Source organism: Brachionichthys hirsutus, chromosome 11 (assembly GCF_040956055.1).
Source record: "Brachionichthys hirsutus isolate HB-005 chromosome 11, CSIRO-AGI_Bhir_v1, whole genome shotgun sequence".
Lineage (NCBI taxonomy): Eukaryota > Metazoa > Chordata > Actinopteri > Lophiiformes > Brachionichthyidae > Brachionichthys > Brachionichthys hirsutus.
In genome coordinates this window covers 4,583,048-4,594,188 of record NC_090907.1, presented here as the reverse complement: position 1 = coordinate 4,594,188, position 11,141 = coordinate 4,583,048, and the positions used below count along the sequence as shown (strand labels likewise).

The following is an 11,141-nucleotide window of genomic DNA, read 5'->3' as shown; positions in this document are numbered from 1 at the left end:
ACGTTTGTTCTCTCTGACCTTGCCTCCAAAACAGCTATCCTTCACACGATTCTTCACTTCCTTCCCACATTCTCCATCACTATGCACTGTTGACCCGAGGTACTTGAAGTCCTCTCCCTTCTTTATGTCTATTCCTAGTAACCTCACTGTCCCCCTGGGATCTTCTCATTTACACACATATATTCTGTTTTACTCCTGCTCACCTTCATTCCTCTTTTCTAGAGCAGACCTCCACTTTTCTAAATTCTCCTCTACCTGCTCCCTGCTCTCCCTGCAGATCACAATGTCATCTGCAAACACCATATTTCAAGGAGCTTCCTGTCTCATCTCATCTGTTAGTCTATCCATCGCCATGGCAAACAAAAAGGGGCTCAGAGCTGATTCCTGCATGGTGCACTCCCACCTCTACTCCAAACCCCCTTGTTACTCTTACTGCACACTTTACTGCTGTCGTACAACTGTCATACATGTCCTGAACTAACGGAGCTAACATTGTGTCTGTGGTACTCTTCCTTCGCGTAAATCCATACTGCTGCTCACAAATACTTACTTAAATTAGCAAACTATACGATACAGTATTTAGTGGTGTATTGCCATTTCTGAATGAAACTGGTAAGCCCACATCTAAAAAAATAATAATAATAATTACGGTAAGCGACTGGAACAGTACTGAAATCATATAAAAGTTTAATGCTCTATTTTTAAATATATTTTTTCAAATACATCCTGTGATCTGTGATGGCCCTGAGAAAGCACTGTCTTCATTCTTGCATCCAGCAGAGGGAGCAACCCGGCAATGGAAACTGGAGCCTGGGAGGAGGAGGAGGAGGAGGATCAAGCAAATAAACCCTTGAGTACCGTGTGCAAAACAAGTGTAATACTAGTTGTCGTATCCAGGCCTAACGAGTATACAACGTATTCCGGACTGAAACCTTGTACAAATACGTCTGTAAGGGCATCTGCTACACCTCTGAGACCAACCTGTACAAGCAAGATAGAGTAACATATGACTAAGGTACGCACCGTCTTTTTTTTCCTGTTACAAACACTTACTTTAGTGGAGAGGGGACATCATGTGAGACATTACAAAAAGCAGCTACATTAGCAAGCACTGTTCCTAACAAAAAGGGAAAACAAACAAGCCATTCAATCGTCCTCTGTTAGAAAACAAGACGAATGCGCTGCTGTCAAACACATGCCAAATGTTTACATTTTACATTTAAAACAAACAAACATTTGCACAATATGGCGTATTCTTCTTCCCAGACGATAGCCGGCTGTCAGGATGATCTGATCTGACCACATGCAGCTGTGACTGGCAGCCACTACGGCCTATTATTAGTCACTGAACACTGGGGTTCCACCTTCTCAGCCGAGTCTGGTCTCGGAAGAAAAATATTCATTGCGTAACAATAAAGTGTCTGTCTCCCGACCCACTTCCTGAATACCACAGCCGAAACGGCCCCAGCTGAGGCAGAGCGGAAGCCTCCTTCCTTTAGTTTGCTGGAGCAGCCTAAAGCGCTTGGTGCTTGTTTTCTGCTTACCCCTTGCCACCAATCATCCACCATGTTACCCCTCCTTCTCCAGCTTCTCTTTGTGGGTCAGTGATGCAGCGAAAGTGACGCAGCTGACTTCACAGCAGGAACGAGGAATCTCTGCCAGAACCGTAGTCCACAGGAAAGAAATCCAGACAGCAGAGGAGAAAGAAGATGGTAAAGGCCTAACCTAGGCCCAAACGGAGGAAGGCAGCCGGGCAGCCTCTCTCCTTTCCTCCCTTTGAAACGACCTCCAGAGTCAACCGAAGTGGCAGAGACAGACCCAGCGGCACCTTCCGTACCGAAGCGTTTTGGTAGGCAATTTATCATGCGAGTGCTTGTTAAGGCAGCAGCACCAGTGCTACCAGGAGTGAGTGTCTTTGTATGCTAAGAGTACGAATGCTTAGCGAATGAGGATGAGGCCTACTCAGCCTTGTACTATTTTCTGCATCTCCCTGCTGATCAGCGTCCCTGCAGGCCGCAGCGAAGCTGACTGAGCATCAGAGGCGCAGAGGCCTGTATATTTTGTCCTGTGGTTTAAAACAGACCCGGGCTGTGATATCTGATGTGGGGGACAAGGTTCTACTTGCCAAAAAAACTTTACTCTTAACTTAACTCTTGTCGTGCGGTAGCGTATTTTTCCATTTGTAATTTTGATTTCAAATTTATCTTGACTTTGAGTTGGACAGTTTCCCCAAACCTTAACATATATGATGCTTTTCAACACTCTGGACTGGTGATAAGTAAACATCTTAAGGATGACCTCGGCATTTAAATGGTACAGAATATAAAATAAAAAATGTTAAATAATTTAATCGGTGATCGGGACTGCCCACTACCTTGCGTCTTTGAATAAATCTGGCCAACAGGAGTCTCACAGTCTTGTTTGCTGCATATTTATTCCCCTTCAGCTGCAGTGAGACTCTGAGATGTATTTTCTGGCATTAATTAAAGAGTTTATGCACTGACATCACATCTCCCCCTCCTCACTTAGCTTAAAAACTCCTCTTTGGGTTTTCGTACGTCCCGTGTGGCAGCGGTTTAACAACCCAACACGCTGGTACACCGAGCTGATCACGGAGGAAACATAGGGGGTCCCCGTTTAAGTAGGTCTTGCTGTCGGCACCAAAAATAGACAACTGAGTCTGCGGCTAACTGCGCATGAATGAAACCAGAAATGCGATACTGAATACAGAAAAAGACAAGACAGAGCAGCGTAGGGTGATCCTTAAGTGTGTTTCAAACAAGCCTTAAAGTGCACACTTCCTTCCTTTGGGGATACGAGGGAGCGCATGCATAATGATATGGCACCTGCTAGGCTGTCATTCGCATCCAGCGCTACATAAAAATACTAAAGCCCGTTTGATGTGGGTCTCAGCCAGCATGAGCAAACCTGCACAGTCATATGACTACCTTGAGTTGTGTAAATAAAAGAGCTGCTTCCGTCCTCGCAGGCTAGCGAGAGGCGCTCAGAGCCATGTCGGGTTCAGCTTCCTCCCCTCCCCCTCGTCTGCAGTGCTGATGCATCCGCTGCTTTTTGCATCAATCAGCAGCCTCTACATAGGTGTGTATACCGAGAGAGAGAGATGAAAGGAGGACTCTCTTTTCCACATCAGCCTTACATTCAGTTTGCATGCGCGATGTGATTGTGAGAGAAAGCATCAACAAACATCTGACCTGGGACTGATGCGATACGCGAGAAGTCGCTGCCATCGCCTCTCTAGCTTCTGCATTACCTAACCACAGCGACTGCGGAAGCGCGGAAGGAGGGCTTTGGTCTATTTTGATGCTTCACATACAGAGTCTGGGTGAATGTGGAGGGAACAGATGGTGTCGCATTATGCTTTCAAGGTGCAGTTTGATTCTTTGAGGGCTACAAAATAATTTTGTTTCATGCAAAAGGAATCCCCCCCCCCGGTTAACAGCGAGAGGCTGGGGAGATTTAATATTGCATTGGTTGTACGCCTCATTCTCTGCTACTACCAGCAATTCCGCTGAGCGGTTCCCCCTGCTGTGGCATCGAGTGTAGGGCTGGTGTGTGATGTAGCATCCAGCATCTCTCCGCGCTCCGTACAATCCCTGACATGCTTAATAAAAGTTGCCGCTTGCCGCTCCGTGGCTCCAAAGCGAACGCCACGGTTGCCCAGCTAGCAGACAGGCAGAGCCTTGCGCCGGTTTAGGTATATGCCGTATAAATGGAAGAGGCGGTGAGTTATTCCTACAGCGGTTGCAGGACAGAAGAGGGAAAGAGGAGTCAGAATCAGAGGACGACTAGTCCAGGACCTGGGCTGCATGGACAGAAGCCAAGGACGTTGTCGCTGGAGTCATCTGCACGCAGAAAGGGAGGGAGAGGAAGAAAGACGTCAGAACAAGGTCTGCTTCTGGCATCGCCGCTGTTCAGCGACCATCGTAGAAGAAACTATTTTCGCCTTGCTCTCGCAAAAACTGTTTTCTAAGTATAGTTGGGTAAATTGATGGCTGCTGAAAAGGGATATGCCACAACACGTTTTCCTGTTTTTCCTGAATCAGTTTCTCTGATTTACTAAAGGTACGTTTTGCATGGCTTCCCTCAATTTCTAAACCTTATTCTACAGGAGTACGCTTTGCAGATGTGTGTGAAGTGGCTTTTGCTCTGATGTTTCACTGTTTGTTTGACAAGACGCTCTCGATGCTATACTGTCATTTTCTCGGATTGTGGTTTAGTACGTGATGAGATATGAGATATTTATTTTAAAGGTCAAGCCGTTAAAAACAAATTTCACATAAGCTTTGATGGTAAAGTAAGGTGGGATGTGGCAAAACCATAAGCAACCGTTGCAAATTCAAAATTTCCGCTCAGAATGCGGTGGCAGTAAACCACAACAATCGGTATACATTTTTTTAAATTTAAATTGTTTAAGAAAAATAGCCTGGGTGAAATGAAGGCATTAGTGTGAAGGAAGCGGCACATCACTTGCTGTTATCAGATCAGAAATACCTTTGTGTAGATTTTCTATTGCAGACAAAGACACGACGCACACACACACACACAAAGTATACTCCAGCAGAGACAAAGGCGAGCCTCGATGGTTCCGCAGACGGCCGTATGTTGCAGGTTTTCAGAGAGGGGAGGATGCTTGTGGGAAAGAGGGCACCGGATACCCGGACAGCTAATAGAGTCACTTGCCATCCAGCTGAATCCCAATAAGTGCTGCGCCATAGCATGTTACTATGACAACAGAGGCCTGTCTGAGAGAGAAGGCGGAAGGCTGGCTGTGTTTTCAGCAGCCTGAGAGACTGTGCAGAGCAGCGGCCATATTGTATTTGTTGCATGACCAGAAAAACGGAAACCAGTGAAAGCACTAATATAAAATGGAGTGAGTGACAAAGTCGCTAAATAATATTTGTGCAAACACAGAATATCATAAATCTATTAGTTGTAAAATTAAGGACATCAACAAATTAAAAAAAATAATGCGTAACACGCAGGACAAAAATCAGCAAAAGGCAGAACTAGACATGCCTCCAAGCAAAGTGGAGAGTCAAAGCATCTCAAGAGGAACGACAGTTAATGCTCAATTACACAGTGCCTGTTTAAAGCCAACAGTAGAATTAAGAACTAACTCCTCTCTGGATTTAAAGTGTATAATTAAACATTAATGCAAGAGCCATGATTTACTATGACTCAGAATAGTCTCAGATCACCACGACTCCAACATCAATAGCCCACCACGAGAATGTCACACTGAGTGATTCATCCTCTATCAAAAAGGAGAATGAATACGCTTGAAATTGGTGAAAGACTCACAGATTATAGATTATTGGAGTGCGTTGTTCAGATCAACCTGATTCACAAATGCTGGCCTATTACAGAACAAAAATTATGTCATTCCCGCTCTGATCGGAAAGTGTTCTGCATGTGCAAAAATAAATGCAGCTAGCTATTGGCGTTACTTAACACGGTATACGTGTTATACGTGTTAAGCAAAGGGATGCTCCTCTACTGCCAATAGACAGAAGTCAAGACAGGTATAAGTGTACGAAGTCCACGTGTCGACGTCACATTAACGTCCTTAAGGAGAACAAGAATGCCACGAGGACTCGTGCAGAATAATAAATAAAACAATCATTGACCGAGACAAATCATGATATATTTGATGGGTATTCGCATGACTCTGCTCTAGGATTAGTTTGTGATTTACATGAATTGTACAGGGAAGAATATTTACGTGTAAATACAAAAAATAAACAGTCTTGGAATGGAAAAGAAATTACATGAATCATGTGTGATGTAATATACGTATTAATATCCAGAGTGTGTGTGTGCCTTTTTTAGCCATAGCATAATGATTACACTTAATGTCGTTTTTTTTTTTATTGAAACAGAATCATAATGACTTAATACCCAACGACTGTTGATCAGTGTTTTCTCATATGTTAAGATATTACTGCCATCTAGTGTTAAAATCCAAGAACAGCTATGAGCACATGCCTCTCTTTGACAACATCGGTCTGATAATCTTATCTCATTACTTCTTCTCTTCTCTTTTTTTAGACAACTGTGGTGTCCCCCATGCACTGAACCTGATGGATAGCAATCATCCTCTAACTGTGCTCAGCAAACTCAATGAGCAGCGCTCACAGGGCCTTTTCTGTGATGTCACCATTGTGGTGGAGGACGTTAAGTTTCGAGCCCACAAGAACATACTGGCTGCCTGCAGTGGGTATTTCAGGAATGCTCTGACGACCCCCGAGATGCTGACCTCCAGCCAAGTCCTGGAGCTGATGGACCTCAAGTCGGAGGTGTTTGCCAGTGTCCTCAACTTTATCTACTGTTCCAAGGTGATTTCACCTGGTGCCGAAGACAACGGACGGTTACTGGCAGCTGGAAAAAGACTTGGAATTCCTTATTTAGAGAAGTTGGCAGAACAAGAGAGGCAGGAAGTATATGAAAAATCCTCAGACCCAAGTGCAGCCCTACTACGTAAAAAAACCAAGAAAGAAGCTCCTCGGCTTGAGGAGATAAACAATGCAAAAGGGCCACGAATCACAAATGCATTTTCTATGACTGAAGTGTGTCCTGAAGACAACCTTTTCAATCCTCTGTTCCAAAGCAATAGGGAGACGCAGTCAGCAGATGTGGGACGGGCTCCATCAACTGGTCCCAGAAACTCCTGTCTCAATGGGCGCGGTGAAATCACCCAAGCCCTTTTGGAGCACTCGTATGCTGTGAACAAATACGCTGAAGGCAAAGATGGCAGTCATTGGGACAACAACAATGTCTGTAAACCATTATTATTACAGCCAAAGCAACTCCTCTACAGGAACACCGGACCTCTTAAAAAGCGCCACAGGCTGGGAGGCAGCTTGGGTAGAAGTACGTTCCCCCCACCAGCTGACCTTAATGCAGATAAACCAAATGCAATAACCCCCACATTACATGATGATGTTTCTGTCACACCTTTTGCAACCTTGACTCCGCCTCCGCTTTTGTCCGAAGCAGAAACAGACAGAATCATTGACTCAAGACTACCTGCAGCCGCTGACGGTGTTCAACGCGACTTAGGTCCACCAACCCTTTACTCTGAAACGGAGGACAGCGTTTCCATCTGCAGATGTGACCGCTGCCCAGAGATGTTCGCAAATAAAGCGCTTCTCACCATTCACTCAAAGAAACATCAGAAATGTTTTGTCAGTCCTTTGTTTTGCAAGTTCTGCGACAGAAGATTTATACACCTCAAATGGCTGCGCAACCACGAGCAGGTCTGCCCCAAAGCCGCAAGACGGCCATTAAAGCCAGTTGTAAATGGCAACATACCAACCAAAGTCCTTTCAGACGATGATCCGAACAAGGAGAGAATGGTGACACAGGTCCATTCTGCTGATCTTTCCACCCCAGAACCAATTCAAGTGGGCCAATCAGAACCTTTACAGGATAGGAGGGCAGTAAGACCAGGAGGCAGTCAGAGGAGATATAACTGCAGTGTGTGCAAAAGGGTCTATGTCACCCTATCCAGTCTGAAGCGGCATGAGAACGTGCATTCCTGGCAGAGGGCCTACCCCTGTCATTACTGTAACAAAGTCTTTGCCTTGGCAGAGTACCGCACTAAGCATGAAATCTGGCACACAGGTGAGCGCCGCTATCAATGCATTTTCTGCCTGAAGGTGTTCATGACATATTATATCTTAAAGAACCATCAGAAGGTTTTTCATGACATTGACCCCAGTGTGGCAGCAGCTAAGAAAAAATCTGAGAGCAGCTTTTATCCAATCAAACTCTACAGACTTCTCCCAATGAAGTTTAGAAAGAGGCAATACAAGACGTACAGTCAGACATACTCGGAGGGTGTTGAAAGAAGTGACCCCGCTTCACGAGAGGGCAACCCTCCATTCCTCGAAGAAAATGGTCTGATGGGCCACGCCGACAGCGCTCCATTCCCTCTGACATTCATGGCAACGACAAAGATGGTGGCGCATGTCATGCCTCGCATCAGCTTCGACAAGCCGTGCAACCGGGACAACAACCAAAGCCTCGACGGTGAATTGGACATTCAGACAGGCAAGCAGAACGGAAGTGAGGATGCAGATTCACCCTTCTTAAACTATGACTCTTCTTTGCATCCTGATTCTCCAGCAGTGGACTACAAAGACGGCCCTCCAGTACTAAGTAACTCCGAGCACATGAGTCCTAGCATGCCGTACTTAAACTCTTTAAACACTTTTAAAAAGTTAGGTGAGCTATCAGCTTCTGCAAAGAGAGTCGAGGATATGACGAAGGAGATACTTCAATCAAGCACTGAGAATTTGGTGCGTGACGAGGTGAAGAGGGCAAAGACGGAAACATATATTGCCAAACCTGCGTGCCCAGGCCCGTCCGCGGACGGTGCTGCCATGCCACTCTGTCAGATAACGGTGAAAATTGGTAATGAAGCAATCATTTGTCGTCAAATAAAAGGATCTAAGCTTTTCCCCAGAAAGAAAAGGAGAATTAGAAAACTTCACGAGGAGGAAACCACAAGTCAGTGCCGCCCAGAAAGGGAAGACTCGGAGAGCCCCAGACTCCGGATTAGACCGGAAGCCATCGCCGCCACAGAGCCGGAGGCATGTGATGAACCCAATGACTGTGACACAGCTGACATGCTTTGGCGTCCATACTACTCATACAAATCAAAGAACAAGAAAAGGAAGAAGCTAAGCTTCAAACACAAAAAGGCCAAGTGTCACCATTATCCTGAAACATCTGGAGATAGAACCACTGCCAGCGAGAGCCACCTTGATAAAATGTGCTGGACAACAGATGGAAGCATCTCAGGTGGTAGCGGAGAGGTGAAACGTAGCCTCAGCAGGAATTCCAGCCCAAGGGCTGCCTACAACTGCGACATTTGTGACAGCTCTTTTATCACAGAGACCGGTCTGAGAGTTCATATCATTGGGTCTCACCCGTGTTTCTGTCGCACCTGCGGTAAACAAGGTCCTCCCGGTGAGGCGCCAGGCGGTGGTGATTACATCTGCAACAGCTGTATGGAAAACGGCTCTTGCTTTGATAACACACCCCGGAGCCCCAACCCAGAGAAGAAGTACCGTTGCTCTTTTTGTCCCCAGCGTTTCCTCTACCTCGCCACCAAGAAAAGTCACGAGAAAAAACACCAGGAGACAAACGAGGAGGGATACGAGTATGACAAATTCATACCATCTTCTAAATGCTCAGCACACCCGAGTCAAGACGATGAACACGACACCATCAAAATCGAAGACAGCGACTTTCAGGGGGTGCCTGACATCAAAAACGAAACGCTAGATGCAGAATATTTTTCCAGCGATAAAATTAAGCCTAAAATTGAGGATACAACTGACTTCATGAATACTTACCAAGACATGTCATATTCCAACATTAAAAGTCCATTACCCCCCTGTATCGAACCACTGCTTTCCCTGACACCGTTGAAGGGGAAATATAAAATGGTGAAAAAAAGGGACCAATGCTCGGCGCTCTACGCATCGCACCTGAAAAAACCAAGCCTGTAACAAACTTGGCTTCACGCGACAATAAATGTCCGGCTCTAATTATAACACAGGCTGCAATTTCATCTTCTCCAAATTCAACTACAGAGTGGTTTTCCATCTATGTGTTGATATAGGACCTTCTGAATCGCACTGTACTTTACCCATTGTCTATGCATATAGAGCAGACTCAGTGATAGGAGTGACTTGAATGTAGACAAGGCTTCCCGAACTGAAATGCCTCTTAGCTGAGTTTAAAATCTATGCCTGGGGAAAACAAAATTACTTGTACAGCTGTCACATTTCTGAATCACCCACTCAGTTTAGTGGCCATGGTGAGTTGCACTTTATAGTAAGACTATGGTAATCTGTTGGGTAATCCTTTGATATTCCATTCTCATTAAGCACCATTATTATAATTCTGATTTATATTTAACATAAGGCACCATTGAGATCAAAGTTACCACTTTTGTGTGTTTATGTATAAACATGAACTATTTCAATAAATGTTGCTGATCTTCGAAACCGTTACAATCGTCCTTATTAAGTCTGATCAAAGAAATGGTAATTATTTGCCTATGGCAAGAAAGATTAGAAAAATCCTTGAAGTCATGCAGAATAAGTCACAGAAATATTCGATTTTAAGGTTTGGCACAAATCCCACTCCACAGCAAACAGTTTCCTCAATATAAAGCTGTGCTGTGGCCTTCTGCTGATGGTCAGGGACCTGCAATGCGTCTGAGAACATTCCCCCATTCTTCCACACAAACTGCATCTGTATTTCGTGTCAGAGACAAAATTTCCAGATGTTTCTAAATTCAATTTTTTTTTCTAAGACTGGCTTTATGATGCAGCAGAAGGAATGAATCATAAATTGTAGGTCTAAGTTGCTGTTCAACACCGAACATTCTAGCCCATGTACCAGTGTAGTGTGTAAAAAAACTATAGAAACAACCCATTTGCTGCTATTGGTGCCATTCCAATTTGTGCAGTATTTTAACTTCCTTTTCATCAATAGTTGGAAACATAGCTGATGGTCTCATGCATCATTCTGAGTTCATTATACCAGTAAGTATATGCTAAATTAATAATGACATAGAAGACTGCTATCAGTATAAATATAAAATATAATATATGTAAAAACTTACCTGTCTGCCATGATGGGCTCCCAGCTAGCATCAGTGATAACAACCCCACCCGTGTTTACACCAACCGAAAGGAACACCTTGAGATAGAGGGAGAGATAAAGGATGCCATATGTCATATTTTCAAGGGAGATAATGGATCTGGATTGAATAAATTAATTGCACAGATTAAAAATTCTGATTATACTTGGAAAAGAAACTTTTGCAAAAATGTCTGCGGGTGTGTTTTTTTTGCTGACTCATTTGAATTGTCTGTGCAAATAAATCACACATTCAAAACTATCACAACATCCCATAATGATTAGAAGTTGTTGCACAAGTTAAGTATTACAAACCAAATCATGAATAATATTCAGTTCCATGAAAGTGGAAAAACATGACAGTTCTTTTCGCAAACATAAAAATCTGCGGTCAGATATGTTTCTGCGAACGAATACAGCACAAATACAGGATATTTAATGTGCAAACTGATGACACTTTT

General features: G+C 44.3%; 1 protein-coding gene across 1 annotated transcript; it reads left to right on the top strand.

The window, feature by feature from the left end:
• Positions 1-796: 796 nt before the first annotated feature.
• zbtb38 (zinc finger and BTB domain containing 38) lies at positions 797-10,023 on the top strand. The gene is made up of 3 exons (XM_068745736.1): positions 797-854; positions 1,793-1,849; positions 6,070-10,023. The coding sequence occupies exons 1-3, from the start codon at positions 797-799 to the stop codon at positions 9,537-9,539; spliced, it is 3,585 nt and encodes a 1,194-aa protein (XP_068601837.1). The 3' UTR covers positions 9,540-10,023.
• The last annotated feature ends 1,118 nt before the right edge of the window (positions 10,024-11,141 follow it).

Excerpts from the sequence above, each read along its gene's own strand:
- zbtb38 (XM_068745736.1), top strand. The coding sequence starts at position 797 with ATGGAAACTGGAGCCTGGGAGGAGGAGGAGGAGGAGGATCAAGCAAAT. Across the intron at positions 855-1,792 it reads TCAAGCAAATAAACCCTTGA|AGTCAACCGAAGTGGCAGAG; the intron begins GTACCGTGTGCA and ends AACGACCTCCAG. Across the intron at positions 1,850-6,069 it reads TTCCGTACCGAAGCGTTTTG|ACAACTGTGGTGTCCCCCAT; the intron begins GTAGGCAATTTA and ends CTCTTTTTTTAG.